Consider the following 20,656-nt stretch of genomic DNA (forward strand, 5'->3'; position numbering starts at 1 on the left):
TGGCTGAAGTTACAGTGACTTAACTCTGCTGCAGGGCATGTTTAAAGCGTCTGCTGGAGACCCCCATAGAATTGCCCTGTCGCAGAGCTGGCTCAACAGCACGTCAGGATGTGAACCATGTCTGCTGAGTTCAGTTAACCCTCCTTCAGTTTGTCCTTTTAGCCCCTTCCCACCACCGTAGCTGCAAGGGAGGCAGGTGTTGATCTCTTCTCCCCGGCATCCAGTGATAGTGTTGTCCCACAAACAGGGTTCGTTTACCCGATGTGCAAGCCAATAACGCACAGAGTCGAGGTATTGTCAAAATGATTTTATTGATGCGCATGAATGGGTGCCTGTCTCAAGACAGCATACCCTTGTCTCAAAAATCCTTATAATTATACACTTAACTAATACATATTCATTGTTATTTTCCTTAATGATTGGTTCTTTCTTCTTCATCCCTCATGTAAATTAGCGCACAGACTCTGTCTTCTTCCTTCATTGTCTTCTTTTGAGCAGCTGGTATCATTTGAGTGGTGGTCAATGAATCGGTGGTCGCGATCTCCCCTGTAGGAATTACCTTTTGCCTACTTCTTCCCTAATCTTGGCAGTTCCAGGCAGTTCAAGGTTTATTGACCAGCCCACAATTTATTACCTTTTCTGGCATAAACATAAAGTCCCATTGTTGTCCTAAAAGTGGATTCCTCACCCAGTGTGCAATAGACCAATCTCACACACTTAGGGGAGACACTGCTTTTTATTCAGGCCTGAGTGCTCAGTGGATTCTCCACAAATCGAGCACACCCAATTCATCAGGTGTGCCTCTTTTACGCAGTAACAATTACATACAATTCATTAAACTACTCCTACCTAGTACATACCACTGTACCTAGTACATGTTCAGACTATCTAATGCATATGCATAAGATTACATAATTGTGACACACAAATGCTTTCTCCACATGCGCAGAGTCTCAGGTGGTCTTCGGTGATCGTTTGGGGAGGTATCCCCTCCTCACTTTGACCGCTAAGTTGCTCTTGGCCAGGTCAGTGGTCCGTTTTCCTGCCAAGAGGGATGTATCATCAATCAGGAAAGTATAAAAAAGCACAGGATAACTTCAGCTACTCCTCTAGGTATTATTAAAGTTGTGTGACGTTGAAAATTATTAACTAACTTAATTTAAAACAGGATTTTCTATTCTAAACAAACAGGATCCTCTATTCCTAACGTCACCATTGTCTAGTAGTTAGTTCCTAAACCCTCAATCACGTCTAGTTACTGTTTCCCTATTTTAAATATTAACTGACGGGGGCTGAACACAGGACTTTAGCAGCTCCCTGATTATTTCAATCATATTATACATATTAATTGATAACAATTTGACACCTGGGAATGGTGCCAAGCTGCACTAGGGGAGGTTTAGACTGAACATTAGGAAGCACTTCTTTACCAGGAGGGTGGTCAAACCCTGGAACAGCCTCCCTGGAGAGGTTGTGGATGTCCCAAGCCTGTCAGTGTTTAAGAGGCATTTGGCCAATGCCCTTAATAACATGCTTTAGCTTTTAGTCAGCCCTGAAATGGTCAGGCAGTTGGACTAGATAATCGTTGTAGGTCCCTTCCAGCTGAAATATTCTACTCTATTCTAGGCACAGCCTCAGCTTGCTCACCCCCTAGGGACAAGTGGCACCCTCCCACGCCCAGGGTGGGCAGCCAGCCACAAGGACTAGGGGTGGAAGGAGGAAGGGAGGGTAGGCAGCGTAGCTGGAGACTGTAGTGGACAAGGGAAGGGGGCTAAAAGGTTAAATACTCCTCAAAAGCAGCCAGATAGGAGCATAATCCCACCCATTTTATGCTCCATTGCTTAAAGAGAACGAGATTTACGCAGCCTTAACCATCATTAACTGAACTCAGCAGTATCTGAAAGTGTTTCCAGCTTGTTTAAATTCCAGTTGAGTGAATCACTGTAAAACAAAAGCTTCTGCTGCCTCCTCCCTCTCTTATCTTATTTACTCCTGACAGGAAAGCAGAGTTCAGGTTAAGGGCTGCTTTTATCAGGAACCTTTCACATGGAGACGTGCAGATATCCAATTTTCCGCTACCAGTGAGGCTGAAAAAAGGCAATAAAACTGAAAAAGGTCACAGGTGAGCAGAGGCTTTTACCCATTTCTTTGGATCACAAGATGGGAGTGCTAAAAGGTTTGCTGGACAGGAGGTTTATCACAAGACTTGTGTCTCCTTGGGAGCTGTTCTCACTGATGACGGAGGCAGTGACTTGGGATAAGGGTGAGGAAGGGGTCTGGGAAAGCCGTGCTTTTGCTGGAGGGCAGCCGCCCCTCTACACACAAACTCTTGGAGGTCTCTGTTGCTGTTGCCACCAGTCCCTCAGGTTCCCCTCTGGCTCCCAGGTAGGTACCAAGTAGTATACAGGTCACACTCGAGCACCTGCCCCCTTGATCCACACAGAGTGCTCTGCACACCCAGAGGACTCCCTCCCTTCTCTCCCTGTAAACCTTAGTCTCCTTAACCAGAAGAAAGCCTCTTTCTGAAATCTCGACTGAATAAAAAAGTTAATCTAGGCAACTTGAGTCTGTTCTTTCCACTGGGCATCATGTATTCAAGTCATGTTTTCAGTGGAATAATTTATGGAGAACTCCAAGATGCAGCCCAACATTTAAATGGTTCCAGAAATCACTGAGAGGCTGAGTAAAAGGAGAGACACACTTATGTTACTGATTGGTTATTGATTTTGTTATTGATTGGTTAGTAGCTTTGATTTATTATTGATTTGATAGTAGTTAGGATAAGTCATGTTTATTAAGAATATGAAATGGTAAGAAATAGTTTAGCAAAGGTATTTTTATTGCATTTTGCACATTTAATTAACAACCGATAGCTGCTGTGAAACTCTCTGTATAACCTGATACCAAGGCCGGAGGAATTGGTCAAAATCATTTGGTAGGAACATTTAGAACTTAGATGACAAGCTTGAGATTTAAGATGATTTTGACATAGTGCTTGTCAGCAGGAGTATATTATAGCAAACTAGTGATATAGTGTTTGTCAGTGGGAGTATAGTATAACAGACTAGAAGAATGGAGAAGATGTCAGAATTTTTAAATTAATGGAAACTGATAAGAGTTGAATAAAGCAACCTGTAGTTATTTGCCAATAAATAGTTAGTTATTTACCAAGGACCAAACTGCGCAGAATCACCTGAAGGAGGTCAAGAAGCGGACAAGTGAGGAAGACTATGAAAGACCACCAGAGGACTCTAGAAGACCACCAGAGACCTTCAATGCGCATGTGTAAAGGACATTAATATATGCTAATGTAGGCTAATGACTTCTTGGAAATCTAATGAATATGAATGAATAAGTTCAATATAAGGTGTATGATTTTGGAGTTCGGTGTGCGTGGTTCGTGAAAGGACTCACCCGCGCACCCGGCCGTCAATAAAGAAGTGTCTGCTTATCTACACTAAATTGGTGTTGATAAATTCTTTATTCCGAGTTTTTCGGCAACACTTAGAATGCCACTAATACCAGTCTTAAAACAAACACTTTACTATTGGTCATTTTTTATTTCAAGGACAGAACAGCCTTTCATCCCAGCTCCCTCCGTGAGTTTATTGTGTAACTCAGGTAGCACAACAACAAGCAGTCACATCCTGTAGAGCATGAGCTCCAAAGCAAACCCCACTGAGACACCAGCTTTGGGTTTTCCTCCTCTTCCTCCCTGGGTGAGAAGCAAGCCTGGCACAGAACAACCCGTACCTGTGCAGATGCTTCACTAGCAATAATTATGCAAATAAATAAAGAGTAGTCAGTACCTTGTGGAGAGGACAGTGACCACAGATCATCTAGAAATTAAGTTATTGCTATGTTCTTACTTACTGGACACTGCAGGTAACTAACCTGGTAACCACCAAGAGAGGCAACAGTCTCAGATTGCCCTTGTGTTATCAGTTGATGTTGGACAGAAAGGTGTTGTTTAATCTTGTTTAATCTGCTCTCTGCCTTAAGGGCAGGAGTTTTCTCAGTGGGACTGAATCTTTGTAATTTTGATGGAAATAGGTGGGGGAAGGGAACGTCATGGGCAGGCTCCCAAAACGCTTGGAAATTCATCATGCCTGCCAGACTTTACCAAGGAGTTCACGTACGCTGCTAAGAGTACATATACATATGGCTAAGTGTACTCGCTGCTCCTGACTTGCAACAGGAACTACTGAGCCACCTTCACGTGGTAAGGAACTGCAGGTCAGGTTCAAATTTCAAAGACAGCAGGAGCCCAGTGTCACCCTGAGCTGAGCCAGAGCTGCTGATTCGTCAAGGAAAATCAGGGCAAATTAGAGCTGTATGACAGGGGCATGGGGAAGTATGGGTCCTGCCACACACAAACGAGGTTAACCTGACACTTGATTCTACTTCCCTCTGCTGGCGGGACATGCTGTGATGGTCAGTGTCCCAGTACCAAGTCAAGCCAGCTAAAACAAGGCATAACATGAAGTCTAATACATATGAGACCACTTGTCACCAAAGATTATCAGGTAGCCCAAGGTTGATTACAAGTGATGAGCTCACAGCAGTGTCAGTGCCCCCAGCGTCCCTCCCCACAAGGAGTATTGGCTGGAGAGCATGAGTTTGAGAGGATGAGGAGAACTGCAAGAAGAACCTCAGACTGATGGAGAAGCAGAGGAGTCCTTCACAGGACAGCCAGAAATGCCTTTGTTAGGCATCATGCAGCTGGTTCTCTTTCAGGAGAATCTTCTCCCCAGGCTTGAAGGCAGGCATCCCCAGGTAAGGACAGCTGGCACAGCGGAATGCATCCCCCAGGTAGCACTGACAAAAGAAAGAAAAGCACCTTCTGTAATCAGGGGCAACTTTCAGTTCTCTCCTCCTTTGATACGGTTTTTCCATCTTAAGAAATGACGCTCCTCAGTGTGTATTGGCACAGAAACCGGTTCCCTTCTACCCCCTTCTCAACACACATCTGGTTAGCACGGTTAGCAGAGCTGTGCAGGGCACTGTGCCCACATGGAACAAGGAAGTTTCCATCCCAGCCGGTGTGCCTGCATGCTGGGCTTCGGCAGCCCCCTAACCACCGCCAGGTCCCCTGGGTTCCCATAAAGTGATCCTCCCCGAGCAGATCACTGGATAGCACATGAGCAGGGAGGTAAAGGTTCACTCTTCACTTTGACTCCTACAAGGGCAGCACTTGTGCTGGAACAGACAGCACACACTGGTACAGAGCATGTGGGCGCAGGGCAACAGGCTGAAGCTCTGCAGAAGCTGCTGCACAAGCAGTGTTTGGAAGCAGTAAACTGGCTTAGAGAGCTGGTCACTAGAGAACACGGTTCTTGGATACAGATCATGTACTGCAAACCACAGTATAGAAACAAAAATCACTATTTACATTTCCACAGGCAGATTTGGGCTGCGAGCTCTTCTTCTCCTGTTCCAGCTCTTCAGCCAGGCCACACGTGCTGTAGAAAAATAAAGAAGTCACTTGCATCTTTCTGCTTAAACATTGTGAATCACCAACGCTCGTTCCAGCCCTACTCACATGCAACAGCCCTCGCCCTGTCACACTACACAGCTGACTGGGACTTTCACGCTCTTCACTTTGCTCTTCAACACCATGGTTTGTATAACAAGTGTTGAAACACACTCCTCGAGTTTAAACTGAGTGGGCAATTGCTCTACAGCACTTGTTATATGTGCTATTTCTCCTTGAAATCTGAGAAACCAGGGTTTTAGCCAAGGCTGCACAAACTGTGTCTCTACCTTCAAAATAACTGTTGATCATATCAGTGTGGTAATTTGTAGCAGTTTTGGTATGGCTAGTCAATTCTCATTGTATTTGGATTTACATTCAAATAGTTAAGATAAAAAAGGACATGAACCAAGAGAATTACGCTCTGAACAACTGCAAGGTGTCTACAATCTTTTTAAAATCCATTCAACTCTAAGGGTTTAATGTTACAGTTAAAAGATTCAGCAATAGGCTAATCCCAGCACTGACCAGTTCTTGCAGGCTTTCTTTTTGCCCATTTCTTTGCAGGATGGAGCTCTAAGGGACGATGGATCTGGCTTTTTCAAATCCTCTGAATCCAACAGCTCATCAGAGTCCAGAAGATCCTGAAAACATACCACGGAAGATAACATGCAGAAAACTGATTTGTCAGGAGGGAATGACATTGCTGTGTTGTGTTCAAAGAAATGGTGCTATCTGTAGCACTAGCACTACAGCGCTGCAGCTGTGCCCTCTTATCTGTGTCTCCTTTCCACCCTCACCACTTCTCTGGGCTCTCATAGTAGATAAGAGTAGATCTCACATAGTAGATGGGATATTTTACCCTGGGGATGCTTCTCTACCTCTTAAGTTGTAAGGTTTCCCAAGAGGCATGACTGAAACTATTTAGAACAGGAAAGAAGAGAGAGAAGGAACAGCAAAGCCTCACAAAAAAAATCAGATACCATCTCTTCATCATTCATATCATTGGCAGAGAGCATCCACAGCTTGGCAGTGGCTGGGTCCACAGAGGGTTTTCCTGGAGCCAAATCAAAGGAAAAAAATAGTAGTTACTCCAGCCTTTGCCCCATCTACTCCCAACAAACAGAGTTCAAACAACTTTGGAAAGCCCCACTTGAGAGGTTTTTACTGTAGCACTCCCTACCCCAGAACTGTCTCCCTATTCCAAGGGATGCTTGTCACCCAAGAGGCAGGCAATCCAGACATTTAGCACGCACCACTCCTTACCTGAAGGACCAGGTTTCTTGGCAAAGGAAAGTTTGAGCTGACTTGAGGAACCCACTTCGAAATTGGGCTTCCTGCCTTCTATCTGAACAATGAGAAGGTCATTGCCTTGGTAACCCAAACGCTCTTGGACCGACTGGGCCTCCTCTGGGGTCAGCGCTTCCTTTTGCAGCTGCAACGTAAAATTTTAGGTTAACCTCATGCAGAACCCCTTATTTCAGCACCCAGTTCAGCATTCCATTGAACACAGACAACTGGTATTTTCAATCCTTAGGAAAAACAGTATGTTTGCAGTAACTACAATTTGTGGCAGGCAGTGTCCCTGCACATTTACAGTAAACCAGGGTAGTTAGACACCTTGTCACCCAGCACGTCCCCAAGAATCACCATCTACATTTCAAGGTAACGGCAAGAGGGAGTTCCTGGACGTGGCAAGTACAACATACCTCCTTCACTTCCACCAACCCAGAGAGAGTCAGAGCTGTGGGGAGTTTGGCTGCTGTCCTGATTCTGCTGTTGTTTCCTGGAAGACACAAAAGCAGGAAGTAGGAGGAGGGAAGAACAAGAACAGAGGTCACTGAGAAACCTGGAAGAGCAAGAGCTTTAGAAGGACATACTCAAGCCAAACCTCTGCTTTAAAATTGTCTCTTTCTAGTTGACAGCAGGAAGAAAGCAGAAAGAGCATAAGCAGCTTGTCATTAAAGTACAGCCTGGGATCACAAAGCTGTTCTAGCTCCAGATCTGTTCTATATATGCCAAAAACCTTCCTCAACCCAATTAACAGCCAACAAAAAAAAAGGGGGGTGGGGTGGGGTGGAAATCAACCCAAACAAACAATAAAATCCCCTGTCCTGGTTTTGGCTGGGATAGAGTTAATTTTCTTCCTAGTAGCTGGTATAGTGTTATGGTTTGGATTTAGTATGAAAAGAATGTTGATAACACACTGATGTTTTCAGTTGCTATGTAGTGTTTATACTAAGTCAAGGATTTTTCAGCTTCTCATGCCCAGCCAGCAAGAAGGCTGGAGGGGCACAAGAGGTTGGGAGAGGACACAGCCAGGGCAGCTGACCCAAACTGGCCAAAGGGATATTCCATACCATATGACATCATACCCAGTATATAAACTGGGGGGAGTTGGCCAGCGCCAGAGGTGGGGCAGGGGGAGCGGTGCGGATCGCTGCTTGGGAACTAACTGGGCATGGGTCAGCAAGCGGTGAGCAATTGCAATGTGCATCATTTGTTTTGTCTATTCTAATTATTATTATTATAGTAGTAGTAGTATCATTATCTTCTTCCTTTCTGTCCTATTAAACTGTCTTTATCTCAACCCACAAGTTTTACTTTTTTCCAATTCTCTCCCCCATCCCACTGGGTGGGGGGAGTGAGCGAGCAGCTGCACGGTGCTTAGTTGCCGGCTGGGGTTAAACCATGACATCCCCCAAAATATTTTCACATACTAAAATGAACAACTCGTTAAGTTTTCAAAACGTGGACTCCTAAATGAACATTACATTCAGAAACAAAACATTCAACATTGTTCTTGTAGGCAAAAGCTATTACAGTCACTGTTTAATCAAAAACTCATCACAGGCTTCTATGCTTGGGCGCAGGATTCTGCTGAACAGAATTCATTCACCCTCTCACTAGTCCCACTTGCACTTTATTCCAAGTCCACCCAGCCTGTCAGATGTGACTCTGGAAAAAAGAAACCTCATCTACTCCAGACTTTGCATGTTCTTTGTTCTATCCCAGAAGTGCTCCCCCTACCCCTATGGTACCACTTGCACCACAGAGCCACTGCCAGCTTCAAAACACTGGCAAATCTTCCCAACCTGAAGAAGCTGTTTCTGCTGCCACTTACACCACCATTTTCAGCACTGTAGATTGTGCTAACAGAAACACCGTCAGCACAGATGCTTCTGTTCTTGTCAGGTGGCATATTATTTCCCACTTCCATCCTGAATCAGCTCCTTATGCCAGCAAGGGTTGAATGCAGGTCAAGTAGAAAGAGAAACAATCTTGTGTCCACCTCCTTGTGTGCTCCTCCAGCTGTCCCATGACAGGTGCTCTGGCTTTACTTTTAAAACTTAGTCCAAACACTTCCACCTTTTCTAGATAACTATTTCTCAGCTAGCTTCTGGGACAGCCTCTCTCGGCATTTGTCATTTTTAAAATCATTTCAGAAGCTCCTCAGAAACACAACATCTGCAACTATATAACACTACACACTCTAGAAGAAGGCCAGTGCCCACTGAGGTTTTCAACATAGATCAGGAACAAGCCTATCCAGCACTTTTGATAGAAGGAGAGTGACTGCAAACATCTCTGATGGCTACCAGCTTAAAACATAGGATAAAAACCTTGCTATTCAGGTTAGTGTGTCAGGAGAATTAAAATCTCTGAATGTCAGTCAGGGTTCCTGTGCTTTCCATTTCAGCCTAACCCTCACAGGAATTGCTATGTTGCCATGAAAGCAAGGCTGATGAGGATTCTCTCACCTGATTCTGTAACCACTGGTTCTTTCAGAAGGACACGGCCCCCCGGCTTAAGTATCCGAGCTATTTCTGCCAGTACCTCCGCACTGTGCTGTGCTGTACTGCCTGGTACCACGCCAGAGAGAACTACATCAAAACTGGACTCCCTGTGAGCTGCTGAAAAGAAAGAAAGAGGAAGATGGTACAATTTTACACATGTACACACAGAGCTTTGCATCAGTTCCACCTCTCTCATGCTTGCGTACAACAGTAATAACTGATTAAAGACACCAGTCATAGGAAGCACAACCAGGGTATGTCACTTTCTTTGCTGTACTGCCAGTGGTAAGAGTTAGCAGTAGGTGCTATTGTTGTTCTGAACGCTGACTTACAAACCAGGGAAGATGACAGCTCACACAACAAATGCACCCTCTCCCTTTAAACAAAACAGTGAAAAAATTAAGCTCATTCTTACACTGAGACAGCTGGTTAATGTTTTCCACAGACACACGATTATTGGCTCCCACCAGTGCCTGAATTTTGTCCACCAAATCCTTCAGGGCTTCAACCGGCGAGGAGCTGTCCCAGATGATGGCCACACGCTGGCCTGGCACCACTCCGTACTCCCCCATTCCCACAGCAGCAGCAAACCTGACAGCGGCAGAGAAGGGAACCGGTCAGGGGGGAGACAGACAGGAAGGGTAAGTGCCAAGTGCAGCATGAACCTCTGTGGACTGTGACTTAATCGCAGAGCATCGACTTGTTTTAATAAATGGGGGTTATTTTCTGGAGACATGCAGCATAGAATTCCCACAAGCTGAGCGTTAACATGACATTAAGAAATAACTACACTTAAGGGCATAACCCAGTTTGTCTCCAGTTCAGAGACTAGTTCTGCAGGGAGACTGCAAGCCATAGTTAAAAAACTTACCTGCTTTCCCTAAAGATTTGAATTTAGACATACAGAGGATTTCTAGACTTCCAGACTAGTGATGACTATTTGACATTACACACTGCCTTGTCTCTCCTACTCAGGACATGACCTAGCGGAGTTTGCTTCTGCAGTACATGAGAAGTAATTTTTGGCATTCCCAGCATTCAAGATTGACTCTCTTTTGACTCTTATCATTGCTGGCACTGGGTGAGCAATTACACCAAGGGAGGAGGGGAACAGAATATGGGGTGAAGTGACAGTTTTGAGAAACCTGTCTGCACTAGTATTTTATAAAAGATTGTACTCCTGACAGAGTCTGAGGAAAATCTGCACTACAGAAGTGTCACAATAGTATCATACCATCACCTGTACTCGTAGCACCATTGGCTGCTGAAACAAATTACCTAGCTTCTTTCACTCTACTCATCCAATGCAAACCTATTTTCTTTCTAATTTAACACAACCACTGAGAACAGAGAGCACCGGTGAGCACACTAGTTGCCCAATGTTACCTTCAATTAGCTGCAAGCCACACACTTGCTTCAGGAGAGCCTGTTGTAAGCAAGAGCCTGTTTACCAAAAATCATTACATTATGTGTCCTGGGTAATGTTTCATTTCTACCATGTTGTCATGAAAGCATAGATTACAGATATGCTGTACCAAATTTAATTCGGTTGCCTGCAGTCAGCTGTGGAGTGGGTTTTGATGCCCTGTTCCTCTGGCTCCAAGTACATGAACCGCTCTCTCCTGGAAACTGCAAACAAGTTCAGAACAGGACAACTCTGCACCTCGTCAGAGCTGCTCTGGTAGGAATTTGCGCTAATGCAGCCCACAATGCCAACCAGGTAAGGAGCGGAAGATCTTGGACCTGTATGCAACAGGTTATAGCACCTCACAGTTGGCCCTGCATGCATATGCAACGCAAGCCAGGCAACTACAAGAGACAGTAACACTAGTAGACACACATATTAATCTCATTAAAAAGTCACCTTTCTGAGGAAGAAGGCTGAAAACCTGAAAAGATACATAAGTTGTTGGGCTAATGTAGAAAAAAAATAAATCCAAAAAAATCACACCTTCCTCTCAGACCAGCAGGTTGTGACCTTTCAAGATCAGTCAGAGCCCAAAATACATCAACAGCGACACCAGCCTGAATCAATCGATGCAGCCTAAAGAAAGTAGGAAGCTACCGATGTCCTCAAAGACAGGACATTATGTCTGCCTCCAGTCAGTGTAAAGCCTAGGAGTTAGTCACCATTAAAGCATGCTCAGTCATGTTCTTGATGGGACGACGGGGAGGATATTGTTCCCCTCTTATGTGGGCTCTATTTAAAACGGAAGGTTTTATGTCTTCCTTTTAAGTATCTCCAGCTCTAGACTACAATGACCTAGACTGGCTCAAGCACCTGAGCGCTTGGCCGGCCAGGGCTCGGTGAAGAGAGCAAACAGGCACTCTCCTCTGTCACACGGAGGAGGATCCCCCCCGGCCGGGATCAGACTGCATTCTGCCCCGCCAGGGAGGAGGCCCGAGGCCTGGATCCGGGGCAGATACCGGGCTGGGGGCGAGGAGGGGGCCTTATCGTAATTTCGCACACGTTTAGCAGTCCTTGAGGAACGCGACTGCTCACAACCCGGCAAGGCAGGGACTTTGAACAATATTGGAGGTTTGCAGCTTCAAGAGATGAAAAAGCTACCGCACATAGCACGTCAACACTTTAAATTAAAGCCTTCTGAGCACCTTCCAGCGGCCCAGGATGCAATCCAAGGCTGCAGGCAACAACCACACTGCCCCTACGGCAGGTGAGTGTTTTAAATACGCCCCCTCATACAGAAAGGGCAAAATAAACCTCTAAATCACAGAGCCGGGAAAGGTTCAGAGGGACGAGGAACTAGATACGTGAAGGAATTTCACACAGCAATTCCCCACTCCCCGCGGGACCGCCTCAGGCAAGGCCTCGGGACAATCTTTGGAAGGGAAAAAAGGGGAGTACCGGCCAAGGCGGGAGGCGCCCCCCGCCTCCCCCCTGCCGCTGAGGAGAGCCTGCCCCTGCCCCGGCCCCGGCCCCACTCACCGCTCGCCTCCGAGCTCGCCCGGCTCGCCTCGCCTCGCCTGGCCCCGTCTCGTCTCGCTCTGACGCCGTCACCGCCGCGTCCCGCCCTCGCGACGTCATCGCCCTCTGCCCGCTTCCAAGATGGCGGCGGCGGTAGCGGCGGCGCGCAGCCTGCGGCGGGCGGGCTGGCGGCTGTGGCGGGGCCGCGCGGGTGAGGGGGCGGGGGGGGCGCGGCTGGGGGCGTGCTCGTGCTCGTGCTCGTGCCCGTGCCCGTGCCCGTGCCCGTGCCCGTGTACGCGGCGGGCGGGGCAGGGCGGGGCGGGGCGGTGCCGGGCGGGGTGGGGCGGGGCGGGGGAAAGGTGAGGTGAAGGGCAGAGGCGGGGCGCCGCTAGGGGGCGGTATGGGGCTGCGGGGCCGCCCCGGCCCCGGCGCTAGGCCCTGAAGGCGCGTCCGGGCGGGCGCCTGCCTGAGGCCGGTGGCTGCGGGCTCCGGGGCGGGCTGGCAGGCCGGAGGGGCCCAGCCTGGCCCGTGAGGGTCTCTTTGGGGAGCACAGTGTCTGGGTGAAGGAGAACGTGCGAGGCCTGGCGTGAGGAGAGCCCTTCAGCGGGCCGGGCGCCCCGCCAGCCCCTCGCACCTCCCTGGTGCTGAAAGTGCCCCAGGCGGTGTGTGAGGGAACCGGGGCGGGGGGAGCGTGGGGGGTTGGAGTGGGGGGTGTTTGATGGTGGGTTTTTTGGAAAGTGTGGGCCAGGCAACCCAAGCTTATTAAAAAAAACCCAAAACCTCGGTGCGGTGAAATCAAAACTTGTCACAGAGTAGCTGTACTTGAAAGCTGCGTTGTCCTTGAGTCATCTGAGAAACACATGGCGTGATCAGCGTGTTGTATCTATTAAGACTGCTCGCTCTCCAGAGTATTACTTGCCTCTTGCCCCGAGCTCAGGGGTCGGTGCCTCCCTCTAGCTCCTCTCCTTCATCAGGGACCAAAAAGGAGAGAGGGTATGCTGCAGGGGAGTCAGGGCATGTTTGCATGCCTGGTTTCCAGTCCAAGATTGGGAAACCCTTTTCTATTTGCAGTGCGTGCCATCTGCGAGGTTCTTTTCCTCACAAAACATTTTCGCTTTATTTTCATCAAGTGAATGTGAGCTCAGCTGAGAGGGGCGCTTCTTGGAAGTGTAAAAAAAAGACTGTTTCTACAAATTTCTGTTCTTTTCAGCTGTTTGCCGCAGCTCTCTTCTTCACCTTAATTTTCTGTGCTTCCTCTTGCTGGAAGGAGACATCTGACTCTCTTGGTTTCCCTTCCAGTGGTCAGGTGCCAGCTCTACCAACCACAGCGTGCTCTCCAGGCCTCAGCTGTGCTGAGGAGAGTCTCCGATGAGCAGAAGGAGCCGTTGGCATCTTCTCAGCAGCAGTTCGATTCACATCCAGCTGATCACCAGCCTGAAAAGGAACGTCAGGGCCCTCGCCCCAGGTAACTCACTAGCTATTTCTAGCGCTGTGCTGCTGACAGCGGGATCGGAAGGCTTTGCTTTCCTGAAACTCACATCTGAAGCTCGGAGACAACGAGATCCAGAGTTAATGGAGCTTTAGACTTCAGCAGCTGGAGAGCTGGTTTGCTGTGACAGTACAAATTCCACTGTCCACTGTGGAGACAGGATGGGACTTGCTTTCAAGAGGGAACCTCTCTGGTCTGCAAAGTGCAAGCCTTCGCTTCTGGATTTTTGTGTAAATCTACACAAAATATGGACAATATGTTGTCCATATGCCTCTAACTATAAAGCCCCAGTTGGAAAATCTTATACTTTAGCTTTTTTTTAAAGGAGGGGGAATCTGAGGCTGATTGGTCTCCAGGTAGGCACCTAGATTGAGCCCTCCCTTATTTTTCTCTTCTCCTCTTATGGCAAAGATTCGTTGAGAATCCTTGTTCTGGAAAGGGAAGGATTTTACAGGAGGAGGTGAGATTTATACCAAGTAAACAGATCTCAAAGTGTGCCTGCACACAGCAGTGGCAGTGAGTGAGTGGCAGAGTCCAGGTTGCTGATATTTGATGGTGACATTCCCCTCACTGTAACAATACCTTCTCATAGTTACACTGGCCAGGGCGGCCAGGAGTCTGAGGACTATGAGAGCGAGGAGCAGCTGCAGCATCGAATCCTCACAGCGGCGCTGGAGTTTGTGCCTCAACATGGCTGGACTGCAGAAGCCATTGCAGAGGGAGCCAAGGTATGTGGGGAGAGAAGCAACAAACCAGTTGAAAACTGGATGGAGCTGAAGTCCAAAGACAGCCAGGCCTGCATGCTTCCCCCACATACTCTTGGGCGATGCACCCTAGTCAGCAAATGCTACCGGGCAGGAATGTGTCCCCGCTACTACAGGATCACCCTGTCAGAGTTAAACTAAGGCACGATATAGAGTAGTGATCCTAAAGAGAGGAAGACATGTACAGGAAGCACTTTTTAATGCAGCATTGCTTTGTTTCAATTCATATAACTTCATTAATGAAATAAAGACGTTTTTCTTACCTGGATCCTGCTTAGCAGTGTATGACCTGGTCTGTGCTTCTCCCTTCTTCCCTACAGACCCTGGGTCTCTCTGTTGCTGCTGCAGGGATGTTTCACAGTGATGGCAGTGAACTGATCCTACACTTTGTGTCTCAGTGCAACACCAAGCTGTCTGAGCTGCTGGAGCAGGAACAAAAACTAGTGCAGCTGGGCAAAGCAGAGTGAGTATTGGGTATGAAAAGACATCTTCCTTGGCAGACTTTGGGGACTGGATAGACAGAGAGGGCACCTGGGACACAGATGCTTTTAAGCACAAAATGTAATTTACCCAAATAAAACCACCTTCCCAGATAGAGAGGTGGACCAGAGGCATGAAGGATACGTAATACTTTGCATATCTATTGCTGAGGCAGGCAAGAGATTGATCTTTCACATTCAGAATTGAGTTTAACTTGGATGTTCTTAATTTTTTATTTTTTTTTTCTTTACTCAGGAAGAAGCCTACAGATCAATTCCTGAGAGATGCTGTGGAAGCCAGACTGAGGATGCTGATTCCATATATTGAGAAATGGCCCCAGGTATAAAATGAATATCAAGACTGTCTCTTTTTTTGTGTGTATTTTAATCACTCTGTGGCCTTCAACATAGTCTCTCCACCAGAGTAGTTGAAGGTTGTAAATGAAACCTCTCCATTGTTCACTCCACCCATCTGGGATCCCCAGGGGATAACCTATGTCTCTGCTCAGTCCTATTTGCAGTGTCACTGCAAGTCAGGCTCCTTGCAGCATTGTTCTGGCTGCACCGGTCTTTCCTGACACCTGGAAATGCAGAACTACTGCTTTGAGCAAGAAACTGCCTGCCTGGTGTGCAAATGACAAAGCCTTGACAACCTGAGGATAGGTCTGTGAACTGAGAGGGCTCCATGATCAAAAATTCAGATTTAAGTCTCAACCCATTCGTTCCAGGGTGGGAAGGGAATTGAATTGTGGCCAGAGTAACAAGCAAAATGTTCCCAACCTTTGGCTGCAAAGATTGCTGCAAAGTCAGCCTCTGTTGTCCAGACTCACTGCTGGCCTCTGGGCAGCTGAATCCAGTGCTCATTGCAGAAAGAGCAGACGGGTTCATGTTTTTGTTCCAGGTTAGCATAACTTGTCTTATGAAGGATGTGGGCGGTTTGTGATTCTCTGGCATTGTGTTATTATGTTCAAAGGCTGCAAGATCCCAGTAGTGCCATTATGGCTAGCTGTTCTGCCCTTGGTAGCTGCTTTGAGTTCAAAGTCAAATTCAGAGAAATGAGAGATTTGACTCCCTTCCCACAGGGGCACAGCACAAGTCTGAGTCAGTTCAGCCTGTGCTGTGTTTCTGTGCCTGGAGAGGCACATTGGGAGAGACAGCACAGTGGCGTTCAAGCTGAACGGGGAGCTTTGGGCATGAGTACAGGCCGAGGCCTGAGCTTGGCTGCCACACTGTATATTCCCTGCAAATCCTGCCGCTTGGAAGGACCGGTGCTAGCTGAAAAGGGGTGGGAGGACTTGTCACTGGGAGCTGGTGGCAAGTCAGCAGCAACAGGGAAAACATAACAGAGCAGAGCATTGTTGGTCTGCTTTATTATTATGTCCTTCTCTCTTCAACTCTCCCATTTATCTGTGTGTTGCCTTTGCAGGCTCTGAGCATCCTGTTGCTCCCACATAACATCCCTTCCAGCCTCAACCTCCTCACCAGCATGATCGATGATATATGGCAGTATGCTGGAGACCAGTCCACAGATGTAAGTCTTTGTCCTTTGCAGACTGGCTCCTTCTACCCTTCGCACTTCACCAAAATGATGGGTTGAAGTACACATCAGGCCATGTCTCTCTTGAAATGATCCATTTGTTGAATGAGGAAGATGTTTTCAGAAGCACCCAAGGGTCCTTATAAGCTACAGTCTCATTTCCAAAGAGACGTAGGAGCCAATGGGACTAAATGCAAATTAGCGCCAATGGAATTAGTGCAAATTAAAAGGACCTGCTTTCCTAGACTCTTTTAAGTGCTCCTTTTTTTTTTTTCTGAAGACACAGACAAAATTGTTGAGATTTTGAGTCTAAGAAGTTGATCCAGTATTCAGTGAGCGAGCAGCGTGTCTCGTTCAAAGCAGCTGTCTCTTCCACCAGCAGTAGCATTTACAGATTTGAATTGAAAACCTTTAAAGAACCTACCTAAAAATACCAGTAGCTTATTAAAGCTTTCATCTTTCTGGCAGGAAATAAAAGAAAATTATAACCTTAATTAAAGCAATTAATAAATTACTTTAATTCATATAGATGTAGGGAGAGATGGCAAAAGCTAAACGAGCCATTTTAAAAAACTACTTTAATAAGCTTCTTTTATCTGTGTATAAAAGAGAAGCTACTGCAGAGAAAAATAAATAAGATGACAGAAAAATTAAAGGAATAAACCAAAAGAGAACTGAAAGACTATGATTACATCAGGAACTGCAAGTCCTTTACGGGTTATGAAAGTCAAATCAACAGGTCAAGAGCCAGTGTCTGCACTGAGCTGCTCCTAAAGTCTCCTCACCAATGTAGGGATTAGGAGAGGTTCTAAAGTTTCTCTTTTGTTTGCACCTTCCAACCAGTTACGTGAGTTTTCTTGGGAAGCTGTGGTGCTGACCCCGCTCCCTCTTTCCCAGTAAAAGGGTTTAATGTCACTCACAGTGGAGCCCTCTTCACAACACCAGGAGCTCAATAGAGTATGCCTATGCCTCCGAGACCCCTTCAGGTGTTTTTTTTTGAGCAGGAGGAGAATCAACAGAAAGAGTTTGGTCTCAGGCACCTGAGAGATCCAGTTGCAAGTAGCAGCATCCCTCATGTTTTTCCCCTTGTCAAAGCTTGCAGGTTGTGGTGCAGAAAGTAGAGCTTTCGAGCCAACTATTGTCTTCAAAATCAAGGCCTGTGTTTTCATTTTTCTTTTGCTTTGTAATTGTGAATGGAACAACCAGTATTTTTTCTAGGTAATAGCAGCAAATGAAGTTGAAGACTTGTTTTTAAAAATGTTTATATATTTTGTCTGCCAGTGGTTCAAGTGCAACTGGAAAAACTGAAAAGTTTGAGTTATTTGTGCATCTTTGCATTGTGTAACCTGTTGTTGTAGCGCATCCTACAGCATTGCTGCCAGCAGTGTACTGGTGCATTTAGTGATTCAGCAGGCGGTACTGGTATTTCAATGATAGGATTTGGGAAAGGGGTATCTCTGTGTGATGTCTTGCACAGTTCTGCCCTCTGTTCCCTTTCTTCATGCTTGTATCTGATGCGAACTGCAGCTGAAGTTCAATACTAAATACAGCTGTTTCTTATCTAATCAGATCTAGAATCGGAGCTTTGCATTGCCTGATAGCAGTCCATGAAGCAAAGATGAACTCTTTCACTGTGCATGCAGGCTAGCTGAGCAAGGGAGAACTCCTTGCTGCCTGCTGCAGGTGCCTGCTTGCAACCAGAAGCAGGTGGTGGGGATTTTGTTCAGCAGTTTGAGACACTGTACTTGTGACCTCTCTCTGGTGCCACGGGAGCAGCTGTGCTGTCAGATGTCAGTGTTGGCTGATGGCCCACTGCATCACGGAGACGATTTATACAGTTTAAGTGGGAAAGGAATGTGCAGTCGGTATGCTATTTTCCTCTGTCGTTCTGTTTACGTTCGTGAGCTGCATTCTTGATCTGCATTCAGGTCGCACCTTTCTCTCTCTCTCTCATTTCATGCCCTTGCAGTTTAACTGGTACACTCGTCGGGCTGTGCTCACTGGCATCTACAACACCACTGAACTGGTGATGATGCAGGATTCATCCCCTGACTTTGAGGACACTTGGCGCTTCCTGGAAAACAGAGTAGCTGATGCCATGAACATGGGCAATACAGCTAATCAGGTAACATTACAGGCAAGGTATACATGCAGTGTCCCCCTTCTCCCCAAATATATATGCAGGCAGACCTGGCTTTTCAGTCACGCAGGCCACACATCTGCTGAGAGACTACCTTGTATTGTCAGGTGATTGCATAAATGCTGTCAGTTCAACGTCAATAAACACCTATTTTCTAGTGAAATGATACGTAGGCGCACTCTTTGTCAGACTGGCCCGATGGTTAGGAGACATATATTCCCAGGAAATCTCTTCCATGCTTCTTATCTCTGGCTATCATTTGTCTGCAGTGCTTGGCTTCTGTCAGCACCTTTCTGTAGCAAATAAATGTTTGTTGTGCCTTATGTCTCCGTTTGGGTGGCCATAAGTGTAACTGCAGAAAAAAGCCAAAGGTCATGTTCTTCTTGTGTCTTCTAGGTACAGTCAACCGGAGAAGCAGTTGTCCAGGGCCTGATGGGAGCTGCGGTTACTGTAAGTAATGCTGAAACCAGCAGGGCTGTAAGGGCAGAATTGTTTCTCTTCCCTTCCATGCTGAATGTCAGCATGTTTTTCCTCCCAAATCTAGAAGGCGGCATGCAAGAGAATTGTCTTTTGTAACTTATCTACACGTCAGGATGATTTTCTGGGTTGTTTGGGGTTAGTTCACTGTTTTGTGGTGAAAGAACTTGTAATAGAGCATAAAAAATTTAACTCTGAAGGTGCAGGGTGAGCTTTAGGGATGAGAGACTGGCGATCAGAATAAATACAACTGTTCTCCATCGCTTGTCACGAGATCTCTTCCTCTGCCAGTCCCCGTGCTGGAGATCTTGACGGAAGGTGCATGCCCCCGTGGGCACACAGGAGGTGGCATCTGTCCCTGAGCCACAGCGGGGTGACTTCCTCAAGCTGTTTCAGTTGACTGCAGCGTCCTTCCAAGAATTCATGCACATATTGGCAGCATCCTGGACCGCTTTGTGTCCATGCAGAGGGAGCTGCACTTCCTCTGGGACACAAAACAATCCTTTCTGTACTCAGGAATTATTTCTGAAGGGCTTCAGGGCCTCCCTGTGATTCTATTTTTGGACAATTCCCATTGCATTTAGCAGCAAAGTGATTTCCTTGTTACCAGAAAAACGTTTTCTTTGTACCAGTACAAGACAAACAGGCTGGAACGTAAATGAGAAATAATTTTTACTGTATGAAGCAGTTCTCAAGAATTTCTCCCACTTCCTTCCCCCTGTGGTTACGGTAGAATCGTTTCGTAACTTCAGTGTTTCTCAGCCTCTCTCTGCTCTCACACCTGCCTATGCCAAGAGGATCCTCCACTAGAGAAATAAATCCCTGTGCTCTGTCCATGCTCTCGTACCTCAGCACGACGCTCTCATCCCTGCGGCATGGGTCTGGGATGTCTCGCATCACCAGCTGTTTAGTCTGTCCCTGCAGCAGACCCACTGCGCAGATGAACAGGAGGAACTACTAGGCTGTTTCCCAAGCAGGGTGGGTTGCAGCCAGCTGGTTTTAGGGCAAAATCGTCCCAGTACATTAACTATAGGGGTAACCGGTCCGGAGCTCCCATGGCCAAGGCTGGAGCCACTGTACGGGTGTGCTGAGCTCTCCAGGTCTCTGCAAAACAGATGAGCAACCTGCATGTCTCATCAGGAGCTTAAATTCTCTGTCGGGGTCTGTGCGGCCTCGGAAATAAAACCAGGCTGAAGCCCACTGACCGAGAGAGCGGGTTCAGCTCGGGAACGGGGGGCGGGGGGGGGCGGGGCTGGGGCCGGATCCAGGGCGACCTTTGTCCGCCTCCTCGGCATTCACGGTGCCTTTTCGCCGGGGGCGCCGGTACTGAACCCCCTCCTCCCTCTGCCCCACAGATCAGGAACCTGGCGGGGCTGAACCAGCGCCGGTGAGGAAGGAACCGACGGCGGAGGAGCGACGCCGGGCCGGGCCGCGCCCGACCCTTCCCCGGCACCAATAAAGCCGTACCCCAGACTGACACGGACTCTTTTTGGGGGCGCACCGGCGGCGGAGAGCGGGGAGCGGGAGGGGACGGGGACGGACCGGGCGGGTCCTCCGGGAGGCGGCGGCCGGTA

General features: G+C 47.4%; 2 protein-coding genes across 3 annotated transcripts; one reads left to right on the plus strand and one right to left on the minus strand.

Moving 5' to 3' along the window:
* Positions 1-3,540: 3,540 nt before the first annotated feature.
* On the minus strand, positions 3,541-12,279 carry CIAPIN1 (cytokine induced apoptosis inhibitor 1). 2 transcript variants are annotated; one of them, XM_049805079.1, is made up of 9 exons: positions 12,218-12,279; positions 9,686-9,861; positions 9,235-9,384; positions 7,183-7,259; positions 6,740-6,908; positions 6,457-6,530; positions 6,002-6,117; positions 5,393-5,462; positions 3,541-4,818 (listed from the first exon to the last, which is right to left on the minus strand). In XM_049805079.1, the coding sequence occupies exons 2-9, from the start codon at positions 9,840-9,842 to the stop codon at positions 4,708-4,710; spliced, it is 924 nt and encodes a 307-aa protein (XP_049661036.1). In that variant the 5' UTR covers positions 9,843-9,861; positions 12,218-12,279; the 3' UTR covers positions 3,541-4,707. The 2 variants fall into 2 exon arrangements, with proteins under 2 accessions (XP_049661036.1, XP_049661034.1); XM_049805077.1 differs by having other exon boundaries at positions 9,235-9,387.
* On the plus strand, positions 12,242-20,559 carry COQ9 (coenzyme Q9). Its single transcript, XM_049805076.1, has 9 exons — positions 12,242-12,407; positions 13,496-13,661; positions 14,278-14,413; positions 14,770-14,912; positions 15,185-15,269; positions 16,355-16,459; positions 18,435-18,590; positions 19,002-19,055; positions 20,438-20,559. Exons 1-9 carry the CDS (start codon positions 12,338-12,340, stop codon positions 20,471-20,473), a joined length of 951 nt encoding a protein of 316 aa, XP_049661033.1. The 5' UTR covers positions 12,242-12,337; the 3' UTR covers positions 20,474-20,559.
* The last annotated feature ends 97 nt before the right edge of the window (positions 20,560-20,656 follow it).

Source organism: Accipiter gentilis, chromosome 7 (assembly GCF_929443795.1).
Source record: "Accipiter gentilis chromosome 7, bAccGen1.1, whole genome shotgun sequence".
In the NCBI taxonomy this organism is placed as follows: Eukaryota; Metazoa; Chordata; class Aves; order Accipitriformes; family Accipitridae; genus Astur; species Astur gentilis.

What these genes read in the sequence shown, in the direction of transcription:
- COQ9 (XM_049805076.1), top strand. Translation starts at nt 12,338, where the DNA reads ATGGCGGCGGCGGTAGCGGCGGCGCGCAGCCTGCGGCGGGCGGGCTGG. An exon ending in ATATTGAGAAATGGCCCCAG is followed by an intron (nt 15,270 to 16,354) that starts GTATAAAATGAA and finishes TTGCCTTTGCAG; the next exon opens with GCTCTGAGCATCCTGTTGCT. An exon ending in TGATGGGAGCTGCGGTTACT is followed by an intron (nt 19,056 to 20,437) that starts GTAAGTAATGCT and finishes TCTGCCCCACAG; the next exon opens with ATCAGGAACCTGGCGGGGCT.
- CIAPIN1 (XM_049805077.1), bottom strand. Translation starts at nt 9,842, where the DNA reads ATGGGGGAGTACGGAGTGGTGCCAGGCCAGCGTGTGGCCATCATCTGG. An exon ending in ACCAGTGGTTACAGAATCAG is followed by an intron (nt 7,260 to 9,234) that starts GTGAGAGAATCC and finishes TGTGTCTTCCAG; the next exon opens with GAAACAACAGCAGAATCAGG. An exon ending in GGTTGGTGGAAGTGAAGGAG is followed by an intron (nt 6,909 to 7,182) that starts GTATGTTGTACT and finishes TTTACGTTGCAG; the next exon opens with CTGCAAAAGGAAGCGCTGAC.